A 17607-nucleotide genomic window follows, 5' to 3' on the forward strand; every position below is an offset into this window, starting at 1 on the left:
CTTCGCTGCGGCCGCCTAGCTTGCAACCACGTGCGCCGCGTAAGCAAGCAAATGCAGTGAAATCTTGCCCGCGGTGTGCCACTAGACATTCGCGTGAACATTGCCCGTCACGCCAAGCTATTTGCTTTTACTGCCAAAAGAAAGGCCATGTACAAAGTGTTTGCCAGAAAAAGTTAAGAACAGACAATCACACAAATTCCAGGCCCTTTGCTTCGCGCCGGAATCGAACCCAGGACAATCAGGCTCGTGGACCTTCGCCCATGGACATTCATGTGGTTCGTTCCCACCCGTCCAGTGACACTTTAGCTAACAGTGACTGTGTTCGTCCCACCCAAAGTGTGCGTCGACGTCGCCGGAAATCCCGTAAAGTTGCAAGTGCTTCTGGACCTGTATCAGTTCAAATTGCACGAGACAGTCGCTCTTGTCGTCAACAGGACAATAAACTTTTTGTGGACTTAGACTTTGCAGGAAAAGTGATCCCATTCCAGCTCGATACCGGAGCTGCAGTTTCATTGCTCAATCACGACACGTACAAACAACTGGGCGCCCCGCCATTGCGTGCCGCAAATGTTACGTTAACTAGTTACTCAGGACAGCATATACCTGTGTTAGGACAGTGCAGCCTTATTGCAACATACAAGGGACAGACAAAGCTTGTGTCATTTTATGTTCTTCGTTCCTCTAGTGCAGTGAACTTGTTTGGTTTAGATTTGTTTCAATTGTTTAATATGTCTATTGTAAATCAGGTCCTATCCGTGAATCAGACTGTGCCTTCCGCCAGTGTTTCTAGTCTTTGTGAAGAATTTGCAGACATTTTTGCACCGGGCCTTGGTTGCGCTAAGAACTATGAAGCGCATTTGGAACTGAAAGACAACGCGCACCCGAAATTTTTCAGAGCGCGCAATGTTCCCCACGCATTGCGTGATGAGGTCGCACGAACATTGCACGATTTAGAATCTCAAGGTGTAATTGAACGTGTGCAGGCTTCTCTCTGGGCCTCACCCTTAGTAATTTTGCCAAAACCTTCCGGAAAATTGAGACTTTGCGTGGACTTCAAGGCAACTGTGAATCCACAACTTGTGACTGCTACTTTTCCTTTGCCCCGCCCGGAAGATCTTTTTGACAAACTGTGCCCGGGAAAATATTTTTCAAAATTGGACCTAGCAGATGCGTACTTGCAAATACCTGTGGACGAAGAATCCCAGCGCGTCTTAGTGGTTAACACGCATCTTGGCTTGTATCGCTTCAAAAGACTGCCATTCGGGTGTGCATCCGCCCCTGCTTTATTTCAGCAATATTTACAAACTATTTGTGCGTCGGTCCCTACGGCTGCGAACTATCTGGACGATATTGTGATCTCAGGAAAGACAGAAGCCGAACATTTGCAGAATCTCCGGACATTATTTCAGGTATTGCGTCAGAATGGTCTTCGATTGAGGAAGGACAAATGTGTGTTTTTTGCTCGTGACTTACCGTACCTGGGGCATGTCATAAATGCCCAAGGTATACATCCGAGTCCAGAGCACCTTCGTGCCATTCAGGACTTGCCGTCACCGCAGAACTTAAAACAGCTGCAGAGTGTGCTGGGTAAGGTAAATTATTATTCAAAGTTTGTGCGCAATGCTTCTTCCATTTCAGCTCCGCTTCATCGCTTACGCCGTAAAGGTGTTCCGTTCGTCTGGACGACGGAATGCGAACGCGCCTTTCGCCAGTTGAAATCGGCGTTACTTTCCAATACTTGCCTGACGCCATTCGATCCCCGAAAACCCCTTTTGTTGATGGTAGATGCATCGGATTTCGGGATCGGTGCTGTGCTTGCGCACAAAGATGGTTCGCATGATCGCCCTATTGCCTTTGCGTCAAAATTGCTCTCATCTGCGCAAAGAAATTATTCCCAAATAGAGAAGGAAGCTTTGGCTCTTGTGTTTGGTGTAACAAAGTTTCACGATTTCTTGTATGGTCGTCACTTTACCATCATCACGGACCACAAACCTTTGACATCGCTTTTTCATCCGAACAAGCCTGTACCTCCACGTACAGCGCAGAAATTCATTCGCTGGTCACTTTTTCTCTCGCAGTACCGCTACGATATCTTGTATCGGTCCACTGCTAAGCACGGCAACGCTGATGCGTTGTCCCGTTTGCCTGTTGCTGAGGATAAAGCATTCGATTCTTCCGAACTTGCTTGCATGTTCATTGATTCGGAAACCGATGACGTGGTCGCATCGTTTCCGATTGATTTTCGTCGTGTAGCTACAGCCACAGCTGCTGACCCTGTCCTTGCTCCCGTTTTGCGTTTTGTTGCTACGCAATGGCCCTTGTCAAAGTCACGGATCGAGGATCCTTTGGTTCGCCGTTTTTTTGCTCACAAGGAGAGACTTTTTGTTCGACGTGGTGTTTTGTTGTTGCGTTCCGATAATGATCAATCCAGAGTCGTCGTCCCACGTTCGTTACAGTCCTCTGTCTTAAAGCTTCTTCACCAAGGACATTGGGGTATAGTGCGTACGAAACAACTTGCTCGTCAGCACTGTACTTGGTTCGGAATCGATGCTGCGATTGCGAATATGTGCTCCTCTTGCGTGGCGTGTGCCGAACAACAATCCGCACCGCCGCGGAAATTCTTTGCATGGCCGAAAGCCACTTCCCCTTGGCAACGCTTGCACATCGATTTTGCTGGTCCATTCTGGAATGCTCGATGGTTGGTTGTGGTCGATGCTTTCAGTAATTTTCCTTTTGTTGTCCGGATGTCTTCCACGACGTCTTCTGCCACCATCCAAGCCTTGTCTGCTATCTTTTGCATTGAAGGTCTTCCGCAGACTATTGTTTCCGACAATGGCCCACAATTCATGTCCGCAGAATTTCAGTCGTTCTGCAAGGCCAATGGTATTCAACATCTGACATCCGCGCCGTTTTCGCCTCAGTCAAACGGTGCCGCTGAACGATTGGTCCGGACTTTCAAGTCGCAGATGTTGAAGTTGAAAGAGTCGCATTCTCGGGAGGACGCTTTGTTGCTCTTTTTGTCCTCATATCGCTCTCAGCCCCGCGATGGTCGCTCGCCGGCTGAGTTGCTCCATGGTCGTCCTCATCGAACTCTGATGTCTTTGCTGCATCCGCCACATCAGGTTCCTGTGCAGCGGCAGTCTCCTGCTTTTGCTCCTGGCGACGTTGTCTATTATCGCAACTATCGCGGTTCACGGCGTTGGCTCGCAGGGCGCATTCTTCGCTGCCTCGGCCGCGCGATGTATTTGGTTTTGGGGGCCTCTGGTGAGGTGCGTCGGCATCTCAATCAGCTGCGCCTCTGTCGTCGCCTGGGTTCTGCCGCTCCCCGTCTGCTTTCAGCGACGGAGCCGTCAGGTCAGCGCCCTGGGGACCCATCTACTGGCTCGCCTCATCCCCAGGTGTTACCGACGATGCCTTCCATTTTGCCTCATGGCGTCGCGCCGCCGCAGCCGCCGCCGGCGCCGCCAGCAGCGGACGCTTCGCTGCAGCCGCCTCGCGCCTCCCTGGGTCACGCGCCGCCGCTTGCTTCCCGTGACCAGTCGTCCTCCGCCATGGACCTCTTGCCCGCTCCGGACCGGATGTCGTCTTCGCCCGTCGGGTGCTCCGACCACATGGAGGTCGACCCTGCGGACCCTCTCTCATTACGTGCGCATGCACCTCATGTTGACGTGCACCCTGGACTAGGTTTGCAGGCGTTTCCTAGCTCCCCTCGGACCGAATGGCCGGGTGCGGGTGGCACAGCCTCGCCTGTTGTTAGGCTCCCCACCTCATCGCATACGTCAACATGGGGTCCTCCCCACGGCGGGCGGAAGCCTTATCTCACGACCGTTCGCCGATTTGCGGGGGAGGAATGTGGTGTCACCGCTAGACACCACACTTGCTAGGTGGTAACTTAAATCGGCCGCGGTCCTGTAGTACATGTCGGACCCGCGTGTCGCCACTGTGTATTCGCAAACGTAGCGCCACCACAGGGCAGGTCACAAGACACGGACTTGACCTCGCCCCAGTTGTACGGACGACATAGCTTGCGACAAGACGTATCACGTCTTCCTCTCATTTGCCGAGAGACAGATTAAATAGCCTTCAGCTAGTCCATCGCTACTACCTAGCAAGGCGCCATGTGTATCATTGCTAATTGCTTACTACTATGCAAGAGATGTATTTCAACAAGAACAAGACTACATTAAAGTTAAGTATATTAACATCTCTCTTCTTTTCTTTATAGTTTTCATCCAGTCTCCTGTTTCAGAATTTACGCCCGTCTGCGTTAGTTTCGCGTGCACCTAGCCACTCATTGTGTCGAGACCTTAGGGAATCGACACAACACGTTTCACTTGATAAGTCACATAGCTATCGAGTTTGATCGAAATCGCTCCAAGCGTTCCAACGTTGTGATCAGCTTCACAATTCACCCTCTTACCACCCACACTCCCTCATTGCGGATGTTTTGAGTTCTTTACCTCCTCTGAATTTTTTCTAGTTATTATGTCAAACGTGTACCAAGTTTGGTTGAAGTGGCTCCACGCACTCCAGAGTTCCAATCGCGCACCCCTATCCTATCCCTAGAGTTGTTATAGGTACATTAACATATTTTACGGTTCGTAGGTCGCACGTGTTCCAATAACCCCTGCTGCTCCTCTTAGGAGCAATAACGGTGCATCACACACAGATTCTTTTTAAAGTAATAGTACAATGTTTAGTTGAAATAATTACATACAGTCTAAAGTTTTAACTCTTCCTCCCTTGAGATGTTAGATGTATCTTAACCACACAGCACTGTTTCCCAGACACAAACTCAAATGTGAACGAAATTCAGTAGCAATAGCTCCAGGAGTTCCACGGGTACACTGGGACATATGCACTACACACATCTATATTATTCAATGAGCAATCTGTCCCAGCTTCACATGAGTGGCACTAAGTATCCAGCGCTAGACAACGTAGCGGTAAATTTGTTTACAGGTCACAGCGTAGAGTTATGATTAAAATTCAGAGAACAACGTTGTTAAACAAAAGTTAACTTAAACGATTTAAGCAGCGCACACCAGGAAACTTCTTAGGAGGTATAACTTACTTCGCAAACATCATCATACTTCAGAAAATTTGCAGGAAATACTTATCAATTATATAGGGTGTCCCAGAAAGGTTGCAATAAACTTTGAAGGAGTTAATAAAACTTTCTCGGGCTTCCAGCCGCGTCAGGTGGCTAAAATCCCACGAGCTTTCGACCGAGCTCTCCTCACTCATTGTCAAGTGGTAAGACTGACTGCTGTGTCGCCGTGGCCGCGTCGTTATGTAGCCGCACTGCTGGCTTTGACGTCACTGGTGCTCTCTTCCTCGCCATATATGGTAATGTTTTCATCCCGCGTCCGACCCGCCCGGTTTAACCTCGCGATGGCCTGGTTCCAGGCTGTGCTGAGCTGCAAACCGCTGTCCTTGTTGATGGTGTTTTCAGAGGTTTTTATTTCAATAGCTTCTCTTATGACGCTATACCAAAATCCCTTCGGCCTCATAGAGACAGATGTTTCGTCGAACAGAATTCGCTGTCCATTTTCTAAGACGTGTTCTGCCGCGGCTGATTTTTCTAGACAGCGAAACGTAAGGACCTCTCGTGTCCCATCCGGCGTTGCTCCACAGTGCGTACTGTTTGGTCGACGTAGTAACAGCCACACTGACATGGTATCTTGTACACTCCAGGCGTTCTAAGCCCTAGATCGTCCTTCACAAGCCTCATGAGCTGTCGAATTTTTGCTAGGGACCTGAACACCGATGAAATGCTTTATCTCTTCAAGAGCCGGCTAATCTTCCTCGACACTGTACCACAGCAAGGCAAAAACACAAGTTTCTTGCTTTCTTCTTCGGCGGTGTTCTCTTCTCTGATGGTGTGTTTCTTGCGTGTCACACCAGATATAGCCTGTGACACCTGTCCGTGGCTGTTCCCGTTTTCCCGGAAGACTTTTCGGAGGTGGCTCAGTTCTGGCGGCAGACTTTCAGAGTCTGAGACGACTTTAGCACGATGGAGTATTCAGACCGCCACGTTTTTGTGCAGGATGGTGGTGGCTGAGAGCGTGTAGATACCGATCTGTGTGTGTAGGTTTCCTGTAGACACTGGGGCTGAGGTGCCCATTGGTTTTCCGTCGAACGAGGACGTCATGGAGTTGTAGAGGGCGCCTTGAGGAACAAATCCACGATAGGAATCCATGTCCAGAAACATCATCCAACGACGTTGCAGAGTGTCAAAGTCACACGTTCCGGCGCCAGCCATTAGGCTACCCCTTCAGCAGCAAACGTGACTTTGTACGCTGACGTACCATAGGCGGAACGACTCGTGGTGATTTTTATTTTTTTATTTTTTTTTATTCAGTGATCGCAACTGATTGCCACGATCACCAGTGGAGGGGATGGAGCTAGTTGCTGTGTAGAAATACTTTGTCCCCTATGAATGCAGTACTCTGTTGCCTTCGTGGATGACAGTTTTCGACACAGGTTTCCATCTGCAGCTTTTTTTCTACTGTATACCGAAAAAATTGGAGATTTTCAAGCTATCCAGGAGGAAAAGAAACTGTGGTTGAAAAACCATGTCCGAAACCGTCGTCCACCGATGTAACAGAGCATCGCATTCATAAGAGACAGGGTGTTTCTACTCAACATCTAGCTCCATCTTTTCGACTGGCGAGACGTTCCACCTACGTTTCTATCAGCTTACAAAGTCACTTTTCATGTTGAAGGACCCATAGCGTCATTGGATGATGTTTCCAGACACTAGAAAAAATGGTTCAAATGGCTCTGAGCACTATGGGACTTAACATCTATGGTCATCAGTCCCCTAGAACTTAGAACTACTTAAACTTAACTAACCTAAGGACAGCACACAACACCCAGCCATCACGAGGCAGAGACAATCCCTGACCCCGCCGGGAATCGAACCCGGGAACCCGGGCGTGGGAAGCGAGAAGGCTACCGCACGACCACGAGATGCGGGCCCAGACACTAGTTCCTATAATCAATTTGTTCCTCAGGACACCCTCTACAACCCTTCGAAGTCTGTTTCAACGTTTCTGGGACACTGTATAAACAAACTTTCCTCGTGAGCCGGTCTGTCTGTTAGTGAAAACTTCATCAAAATATCTAGAGTAGTTCCTGGGATTATCCTTCACACAGACAGAGAAACGCTCAGGGGGGACTTTAAATTATACATATGTATAGATTGTCTGCTAATGATCTGGTTGAGATCAGAACATCCACTAACGTGATCTCTCAGGCGTTTTCGGCATCTACATCCATGTTGTTGTTTCCGTTTTATGCAAAAGAAATTGGACGACTGATCAGTCGTCTTCTTAGTGTGCTGTAAGCAGTGTTATGCGTACGATAATGGTCGAAGCAAACGAAATGAATTAAAATTTCTGCTGCGGCCGGGACTCGAACCCGGGTCTTTTTGTTGCGAGGCAAAAACGCTAACCATTACACCAGCGTAGGACGATAGTCAATATTACTACACGAACTACCTAAGCTAAGTACCCTCCGCAACACAAACTTCAATTCATTATTCCCTTACATATTGTCACTACAGCCAGGGCTCTCCTATATTGGCAAGCACCCCAGCATTGGACGTAATGGGACGTCCTTGTACCAGTTGGTGATCTAATAGATCTCATAATTAAATTTTTCCCTGAGATCATTATCGTAGATAATAAAAAGAGACTTAAATGCCTCAGGGAAGCATTTAATTATAAGATCTATTAGATAACCAAATGGTACAAGGACGTCCAATTACGTCCAATGCTGGGGTGCTTGCAAGTGTCGGAGAGCCCTGGCAGTAATGACAATATGTAAGGGAAAAATGAGTTGAAGTTGGGGAGGGTACTCAGCTTAGGTGAATGCTGGCCATCGTCCTGTGATGGTGTAGTGGTTAGCATTTCTCCCTGCTAAGCAAGAAGACTCTGCTTCGAGTCCCGGCAAAGCACAAACTTTAATTCCCTTTCGTTTGCTTCGATCATTACAGTAGATAATAAAAAGAGACTTAAATGTCTCAGGGAAACATTTACTTATAAGGTGTGTTATGTGTATTCACTGTGTATTAAGCTTCAGTCAGCGAATATGCATAACACAGCTTACAGCAGCTGAAGAAGACGACTGGGAAGGCGACATGGTCGGTCGCCGAAGTGTTATGAATGCAGTTAATCAACAACCCAGCTGTACACCAGAAAACGCGTCATACATCCACTAATTGCCTGAACTATAGTGTAATCATTGTTCGGAGATGACACTTGGCCTATAGTGCCATTTCATCTCGGTACGGTCGTTCTGAAGAGCCGTACAATCTCAAATTCACTGATGCTGAGGACAAGGGATATCTGACGTTTATTTACAAAGTTTCTGTTCCGGTTGAAACCCTTTGTCCTTTTGCTCGCTCTCAAAGAAATAGATCTACCCCAGTAGAGCCTGTGTTTTGTAAACGAGTAACACAGCCAATTGGTATCGTATATTTGATACAATCTACGCACTGCTTACAGGTGCCAGAATTAGTGGAAGAGTTCACGCGGATGGAGCAGAGCGGTGAGTTTCTGCCCATGCAGCAGCCCAGTTCCGTGTTTGATGACCACCATTTGGATCAGATCAAGCTCTTCTTCGACTTGCTGTACCACGCCAAGGACTACGACACCTTCTACAAGGTACGTAGAGCACCATAACATGTGTGTGGTGCCGCATTAATAATTAATGTAGTGATTATTTTTACACGAGGCTAGTAACAATTTTATGTACTTGCACTGCTTAATTAGAGAGCTAGATTAATACTGCTGCTAGAAACGTCCGATTTATTGGCCTTACAGATTCAAGGTTTGAAAACGATGCAGGAGCATCTTCATTGCCCCTGCAGAATGCGGCTGAGAATTGTCTTGAAGACGAAACAGCACGACAGTTATGTAATGTTAGCTGCATAGCTTCAGGGGAAATTTCTCACCAGGCCCCCGTACTTGGCGGCAGACACTATTTTCTAGACATCTTTACGCACTCACTGCGAGCTCAGAAATGAGAAGAGCGACGTGATGCTAACTGGGGTTATACTAGAGACACTACCCAACACATCTGTGCAAAGCTTTATCGGATTTACATAGTCGTTTCCATTTCGTGACCGATCGGACCTTACTTTCGGAATAGCCCTCGTACTTCCCTCTGAAGCTGCCTTCTACGCGCCACATTCGTATTTAATATAACTGATATTTTGCTATTCGCCGTGGTCTAAGATTCAGAAAACCAGCTCCACCGTTATCAATTTGAAAGACAGTGCTGTCTTCTCTCAAAGAATTCCTCGACCACTATAGTGTGCTGAGTTCGTTATCAGAAATTCAGTCCGACAGCAACTGCATTAACGTCACGGTTATATTGGTTCTATTTCCTGTAAAAAACTAGACAGATTATGATGATATTGTCTATCATTCAGGTGGTATTATAATATAAAACTGTTGCTTTTGTTTCAGAATAGCGACATTAGGGAAAAATTACTCTTAAAGTAATAAATACACATCTGCATCCATATTTTGTACCATTCGTTTCGGTTATAAATTTTTTCAGGCAATTTTTAAAATTACATAAATATACCCTCTCTCTCTCTCTCTCTCTCTCTCTCTCTCTCTCTCTCTCTCTCTCCTTCTGTGTGTGTGTGTGTGTGTGTGTGTGTGTGTGTGTGTGTGCCTTTGTTTCGACTATGTAGTGGATTTGCTATATTCATACTGTTGATACTGATGTGTGCATGTTTGTCTCTCTACGCACGTGTGTCATGTACGCTCACTTTGTCTTCGATCATTTACTGGTTTTTAAGTGACTGTCTAATACGTACGTTACCTCCAATAGCTCCAGAAACAGATAATTTCCTTGTGACAATAATATATACTGTACTTGTCGTCATTGTCTTTTCTGATACTTTTCATGACCTTTCACTTGCCTCCAAGTGTTCTATGTTCTTTGCTTTATATCGTATTATTACAGCCGAAGCTGCGCCTAAGATCATGAAGTAGCGACTACTCCAACATTACTTTACGTTTTGCAGACGGCCCTGTACCTCCGCGAGCGAGTGAACAGAGATCAGTTTATGGTAGCATTCCTCACGTCCATAAGGATGCGCCAGGACACGAAGGACTTCGTCTTGCCTCCCCTCTACGAAATATATCCAGAGCTCTTCATTACCTCTGACGTCATCCAGCAGGTCTACGACGCCAGACTGGGAGGTAAGGAGGCACTGCTTGAGGCCAGTGGCGGATCGAAAAGCGGCTTTAAGACGAAATGTACTACATGCACTCGTACGTGTATCTGTTTTCTTTCCTGAAAGTACTGAAGTGGCGTAAGTGAAGAATTAAACCTGATCCATGAAATCAGATATTCACATGCTTTACTGTTGTTCGTGGACAGACATTATTTAGAGGAAAAGAGAGCGATGTTCATTTAACCATCTGCTCAATTACAATGAATTCTTAAATGGACCAATGGGCACACTACCTTCCCATACATCAGAAGGGCTGTCACTCAACACCTGAATGATGGCAGAACACTGTGCCCTGATTCATGTCCATCACAGACAAACATTTCGGTGACGGACGAAGTGACTAGTGATAGCAATTTCAATTGTTAAAATAATTTCTTTTCAGAATATGTTGTCCCCCGATAGTATCAATAACTATTTGGAAATCTAAATCAATTAGTTCTGTAATAATGGGCTCTGATGGTCTCACGCTGTAGTAAGCTTCGCATTCCTACAACATTTGAACTGCGATACTCAAATCTGATTATAATTTCAGTCCACACTCAGTTCAAAAGTCAGAATTCATATAGATGTCATACAGATAACTCTAGAGTGTAGCGTTACACATCCAGAAACAGCATGCCCTTCACTAATGCCACGCCACGCTTCTAAGCACTATGGGACTTAACATCTGAGGTCATCAGTCCCCTAGAACTTAGAGCTACTTAAACCTAACTAACCTAAAGACATCACACACATCCATTGCCCAAGGCAGTATTCGAGCCTGCGACCGTAGCGGTCGCGCGGTTCCAGACTGAAGCTCCTAGAACCGCTCGGCGCCCTTCACTAATGCAACATGTGAGTGACCCCTTTTCATATGGAGTGTGTTCAGTTGGAAGACCAGTGTGCTAGGCACATTTCACTTAAGCCGTTGGTAGAGGAAGAAACAGCTGTCGTTCCACAACATGATATCCATCAGAAGTGATCTTGGAGTTCTTAAAACACCAAAAAGGTTGGTTCAAATGGCTCTGAGCACTATGCGACTTAACTTCTGAGGTCATTAGTCCCCTAGAACTTAGAACTAATTAAACCTAACTAACCTAAGGACATCACACACACCCATGCCCGAGGCAGGATTCGAACCTGCGACCGTAGCGGTCGTTCGGTTCCAGACTGCAGCGCCTAGAACCGCCCGGCCACTCCGGCCGGCGAACACCAAAAAGTTTCCTGTAATGAAGTATTTGTTGGGGGTTCTTGCCAGAGCGTCTTAGGTGTGTTCCAAAAACCGAAGCAGGAAACAATCATAGAGGAAATACTCCCAGTTTTGCCTACATAAACAATCCGTCTAACCACAAGGATGATTCGTTCTAGTGTTGTCGTTTAGCGCAACGAGTTGGCGTAGTGGCGAAACACTATAACCGTTTTCGGCAAGTGGTGTAACTCTGTTGGGCAAAAGCCTTGCCTGCATCTAGCATTCAGTGCATTCAAGGTGTTTGCAACGATAGATGTCACAACAACACCAAAGATGAAACTTCCTGGCAGATTAAAACGACGTACTGGACCGAGACTCGAACTCGGGATCTTTGCCTTTCGCGGGCAAGTGATTTACCATCTGAGCTACCCAAGCACGACTCACGACCCGTCCTCGCAGTTTCAATTCTGCCAGTACCTCGTCTCATACCTTACAAACTTCACAGAAGCTCTCCTGCGAACCTTGCAAAACTAGCACTACTGGAACAAAGGAGCTTCTGTGAAGTTTGGAAGGTAGGAGACGAGGTACTGGCGGAAGTAAAGCTGTGAGGTCACGGCGTGTGTGGTGGTTGGGTAGCTCAGACAGTAGAGCACTTGCCCGGAAAAGGCAGAGGTCCCGTGTTCGAGTCTTGGTCCGGCACACATTTTTAATCTGCCAGGAAGTTTCGTATCAGCGCACACTAAGCTGCAGAGTGGAAATCTCATTGTGAACACCAAAGATGAGTCTTTGTTATATCCTTGACAACATTATAATGTTCTGCTATAACTTTACTGACAGAGCAAGTAATGTGACAAAACATGATAATGTACGTGATACAAGAAATATCTGTCAGAACCAGATAGCACTATTTCACTCTATGTACCTGGACTGCGTCACTGAAAGGTGCGATGTCTGTTCACAGGATACGCCTCCGGCGGGAAGCCCTACTACATCATGGCCAACTACACTGGCTATCCGACTGCCCACACTCCCGACCAGAGGCTCTCGTACTACCTGGAAGATGTCGGACTCAACGAGTTCTTCGCAGACTTCAACTACCGCTTCCCGTACTTCCTCAGCGCTGCCAACTACACCATGGACTACGGAAAAGTCCGCGGTGACGTCTTCTACCACGTCCTGCGGCAACTGTTCGCCCGCTACTTCCACGAGAGGTTGTCGCTCGGCCTGCCAGATGTCTCCCCTATCAACGACGACAAAGTCTCACTGGTAGGCATTCCTTTACAAACTCACCTCTGACGGGCATTCACAAGATGGCTAGGACTGTCTCCTCTTGTCTCGTGTTCAATGCGACATTCCCCCCTCTTCCCCATCTTCCCCTAACACAATTATTTCCATCGTCATTGCGATCTATTTCTAAGACCCCCACAAACCATGGATCTTGGCGTGGTGAGGTGGCATGCATCCCTCAGCGATGCACGTGCAGCCACATGAGGAGGGGATACTTACAGAGTTGTTCCTGAAGAGGGGTAACAGCTTTTTCTGTAGTTGCAGGGGCAGTCTGTATGATTGACTGATTTGGTCTTTGACGTTGACCGACATGGTCTTGTCTATGTTGGTACTGCGAATGGCTGGAAGCAAGCCATTATATTTCCCGAGAACATGGAGCTCTGCAGTGGAAAGCTGCACTGAACCAGTCTTCGTACAGAAGTCCCCGACAACAACAATTGCCTATGAATTCTTCTGTTTATGTGGTTTGTGTGTATACCAATCCTACCTACTGACACCTGCACACCTCCTCTGTACAGCTGCTGTGATTCTGCCCTGGTCTCCTACCTGATGAGATCTTGGCATTATCGCTCTAGACATTATTCAAAAAAAGCACACACTTTGCACCACCTTCTATATTTCTTCACCCTTTTATAATTTTCATTTACTTGAAATAGCTCTATGTGTCTTATGTAACATTCTCTTGGAATACATTCTTCGTTCTCTACAAACTTCACACAATATTTTCGCTTCATAATTCATTTCTTATATTCACAAGTCTCCCATCACTGGGTCGCACTGGACATATATTTAAACTGTAAGAGCTAGCCCGTAAAGCAATAAAATCTAGATAATTGAATACATCATTTTTCTGCCCTTACAAGCTTCACATTTACAGGGTGTTTATAAATGAATATTGGGGTTTTAACGCTTTATAATATTTATTACATTAAACTTACAGTTATAAATGATATGTCAAATGAAAGAGCAACACAAACAGTTGTGTTTGGCACCAGTGCGCATGCGCAGCGTGCAATGTTTCCGCCGCAATCCGCTAGACAGCGGTAGTAGCGAAGATGGCGACTAGTGAACAGAAAGTGTTTTGTGTTTTGCAGTTTGCAAAGACAGAATCTGTAGTTACTGTGCAACGCGCGTTCCGGCTGAAGTTCGGTCGTGATCCTCCAAGTGATAATAGCATTCGTAGATGGTATCATCAATTTGAAAATACCAGCTGCCTTTGTAAAGGGAAGAGCACATGACGACCAAGAAATAGTGAAGAGACTGTTTGAGCGAGTGAGAGACTCGTTCACTCATAACCCAAAGAAATCAGTCCGGAAGGCTAGTCATGAATTACAAGTCCCCATGTCGACTGTTTGGAAAGTTTTAAGAAAACGCGTACAACTACGTCCTTACTGTTTACAGTTATTACAGGCTCTAAAGCCGGCAGACAATGGATTATGTACCAACTTCGCAAACGAAATGTTGTTTCATGACGATGAAGATTTTCTGGATCATGTTGTCTTCAGCGATGAATCGTCCTTTTACCGTAGTGGACATGTTAACACCCACAATGTGCGCATCTGGGGCTCAGAAAATCCTCACGAGGTGGTACAAATGTAACGAGATTCCCCTAAAGTGACTGTTTTTTGTGCCGTATCCCAGTGGAAAGTTTATGGGCCTTTCTTTTTTGGTGAATCTATTGTAACTGGCACTTCCTACCTTGACACACTAGAGCAATGGCTCTTCTCCCAGTTGGAAGAAGATGAGTCAGAGAACTTCATTTTCCAGCAAGATGGTGCACCACCTCAATGGCATAGCGAAGTACGCGATTGGTTGAACTTCACTGTACCCAAGCGCTGGATAGGCCGCAAGGGGCCCAATGACAGGGCTTTCTTTGCATGGCCTCCACGTTCACCTGACCTAATGCCATGCGATTTTTTCCTTTGGGGCTTCATCAAGGATCGTGTGTACGAGCCTCCGCTACCAGCAGATCTCCCTGAATTAAGAAACCGGATTGAAGTAGCTGTTGCTACCATCACTGAAGACATACTTATCAACATTTGGCAAGAACTCGGCTATAGACTTGATGTGTGCCGCGTGACAAATGGTGCTCACATTGAACATTTATAAGGTTTTTGGTAAAACTGTTTGAGTTGCTCTTTCATTTAACATACCATTTATAACTGTAAGTTTAATATAATAAATATTATAAAGCGTTAAAACCCCGATATTCATTTATAAACACCCTGTGCTTTTGTCCACTGTTGGGTCTTCAGTTCCACGAAATCTTTGCAAATGTATCATTAACCTGTCTTTCACTTTGGTAATGGTTTCTCATACACAGGCTATCTAACTGCGCGGTGTAGTCCAGTCCATTATTTATCCCAATTTTCTTATACGGGCAAAGGGCCTATGTACAAAAATTACATCAGAGCCATTTTATTTTCATGTTTCAAAGAGAATAAGTACAGCGCACGAATTGTAAAGTAAAACCATTCACTAACTCGTAATACAAGTAACTGAATACAAAATTTGATTATAAACCCACTATTCTCTTTTACTCATCCTACCTTATGTGTGTGTGTATGGGTTTATCAGAAAACTGGTTTCTTGCACTTCAATTCCTTCTAGAAGGTTTTACTACCTTCATGCACTTTGTACTTAAATGCTCTTGTACTGCATTTGTAATGCATTTGTACTTAAATGCTCTTGCGAGTGCCACCAATGTTTTTCGATAACTTTTCCATGTCATATTCTTCTCAGACCCGCCTTCGCAGTTAAAGGTTATGGGCCTTTCTTTTTTGGTGAACCTACTGTAACTGGCACTTCCTACCTTGACACACTAGAGCAATGGCTCTTCTCTCAGTTGGAAGAAGATGAGTCAGAGAACTTCATTTTCCAGCAAGATGGTGCACCACCTCACTGGCGTAGCGAAGTACGTCCTACATTACTCCCAATGTACACGTCCCACACCATTATAGAGCCAAGAGCAGGGTCCATGGATTCATGAGGTTGTCTCCATACCCGTAGATGTCCATTCGCTCGACACAATTTGAAACGCGACTCGTTCGACCAGGCAGTATGTTTCCAGTCATCAACAATCGAATGGCGGTGTTGACTGGCCCAGGCGAGGCGTAAAAGTTTATGTCATGCAGTCATCGAGAGTACACGAGAGGGCCTTCGGCTCCGAAAGCCCATATAGATGATGTTTCGTTGAATGGTTCGCACGCTGACACTTGTTGATGGCCCAGCATTGAAATCTGCAACAGTCTGCGGAACGGTTGAACTTCCGTCACGTTAAACAATTCTCTTCAGTCGTCGCTGGTACCGTTCTACCAGGATTATTTTCCGCCCGCAGCGATGTTGGTGATTTGACGTTTTACCGGATTCCTGATATTCATGATACACTCGTGAAATGGTCGTACGGGATAATCCCCACTTCATCGCTACCTCCGAGATGCTGTATCCCGTCGCTCGAGCGCCGACTATAACACCACGTTCGTACTCACATCTTGATAGCGTGCCTTTGTAGCAGCAGTAACGGATCTAACAACCACTGCAGACACTTTTTATCTTATACTCGTATTGGCGGTGCCGACCGCAGTGCCGTATTTTGCATGTTTAGATATCTCTGTATTTGAATACAGACGCCTATACCAGTTTCGTTGGCGCTTCAGTGTATTATCACACTCTAAATAAAGCATCGAAATCTGTACTTCACACATTCTACATATACGGTCCTACTTAACGTATTACTGTCAGATTGTGGAGATATATCAAGGTAAAGAAGGGGAAAAAGGTAATTATAAAACTATGGAAACGTTAAAACGTAAACCTGCGGCAACATACGGCTGAGTGATATTAATAATCTAATTGGTAGTTCATCAGTTACTGCTAGATGTATTTGTAATTTCCATTGAGTCGCGATAGGCACAACAAAAAGATTCACACAATTATATCTTTCGGCTATTAAGGCCTTTGTCAGTAGTAGACACTCATACACACACGTACACACACACACACTCACGCAAACGCAACTTGCACACACGTCTGCAGTCTCAGAGAGCTGAAACCACACCTCTGAGACTGCAGACGTGTGTGCAAGTTACGTTTGCGTGAGTGTCTGTGTGGTATGTGTGCGTGTGTGTATGTGTGTCTACTACTGACAAAGGCCTTAATGGCGGAAAGCTATAATTGTGTGAATCTTTTTGTTGTGCCTATCGCGACTTAGCATCTCCGCTATATGTTTTGAGTAGCAACTTTCTTTCTCTGGTATTGTTATAATCCATCCTGGATTTTCCATTGTTTGATTTTTGTAAATTCCATTATGTAGTTTAAATGTAAGAGTTGAAAGATGTTGCCACATCCTGTGGAGAGCTGTTATGAGTTGGAGTTTGCGCGTGCTATTAAGATCGACTTCGTTTCCTTTCCAGACTGCCTACTACCCTGAGCTCAGGCTGCAGAACGGCGTCGAAATTCCCGTGCGTCCTGCAAAACTGAACATTCCGGACGGTGACCTTACCGCCCTGCAAAGGATCTGGTTTAGCGAGTACAGAGTGCTCGAGGCTATCGACATGGGCCTCGCCATACACGTGAGTACCTGACCTCCCTCCCTCTTTTGTCTCCGTGTAACAGATCCGCAAGTCAGACTTCCTGACGAAATTCGTTTTCTGCCGCAGGCAATAGACGGCAGGTTTAGGTACAAGCCAAGCGAAGCAGTCAACATGCTGGCGAACATGATCCAGAACAACGCCGACTCCATCCACCCCAGGTACTACGGTTCCGTCTACAACGACCTCCTGTCGTTCTTTGGCAAATACCTCGAACCCGCACAGCGATACGGAGTAAGTGTCTAAGGCATGGTCTAACAGAACCGCACAGAAATTACCAGCTTCAAACTAGACATGGAGAA

General features: G+C 46.1%; 1 protein-coding gene across 1 annotated transcript in view; it reads left to right on the forward strand.

Annotated features, from left to right (window-relative positions):
• The window catches only part of LOC126237424 (hexamerin-like), a 49794-nt gene that overhangs the window by 19134 nt on the left and 13053 nt on the right, over positions 1–17607 (forward strand). Inside the window, exons 3-7 of the mRNA XM_049947533.1 lie at positions 8514–8672; positions 10049–10226; positions 12391–12695; positions 17129–17287; positions 17375–17539. Of these exons, the coding sequence (XP_049803490.1) occupies positions 8514–8672; positions 10049–10226; positions 12391–12695; positions 17129–17287; positions 17375–17539 (966 nt within the window). The remainder of the gene's footprint in view (positions 1–8513; positions 8673–10048; positions 10227–12390; positions 12696–17128; positions 17288–17374; positions 17540–17607) is intronic.

The sequence above is a fragment of the Schistocerca nitens genome, chromosome 2 (genome assembly GCF_023898315.1).
Source record: "Schistocerca nitens isolate TAMUIC-IGC-003100 chromosome 2, iqSchNite1.1, whole genome shotgun sequence".
Lineage (NCBI taxonomy): Eukaryota > Metazoa > Arthropoda > Insecta > Orthoptera > Acrididae > Schistocerca > Schistocerca nitens.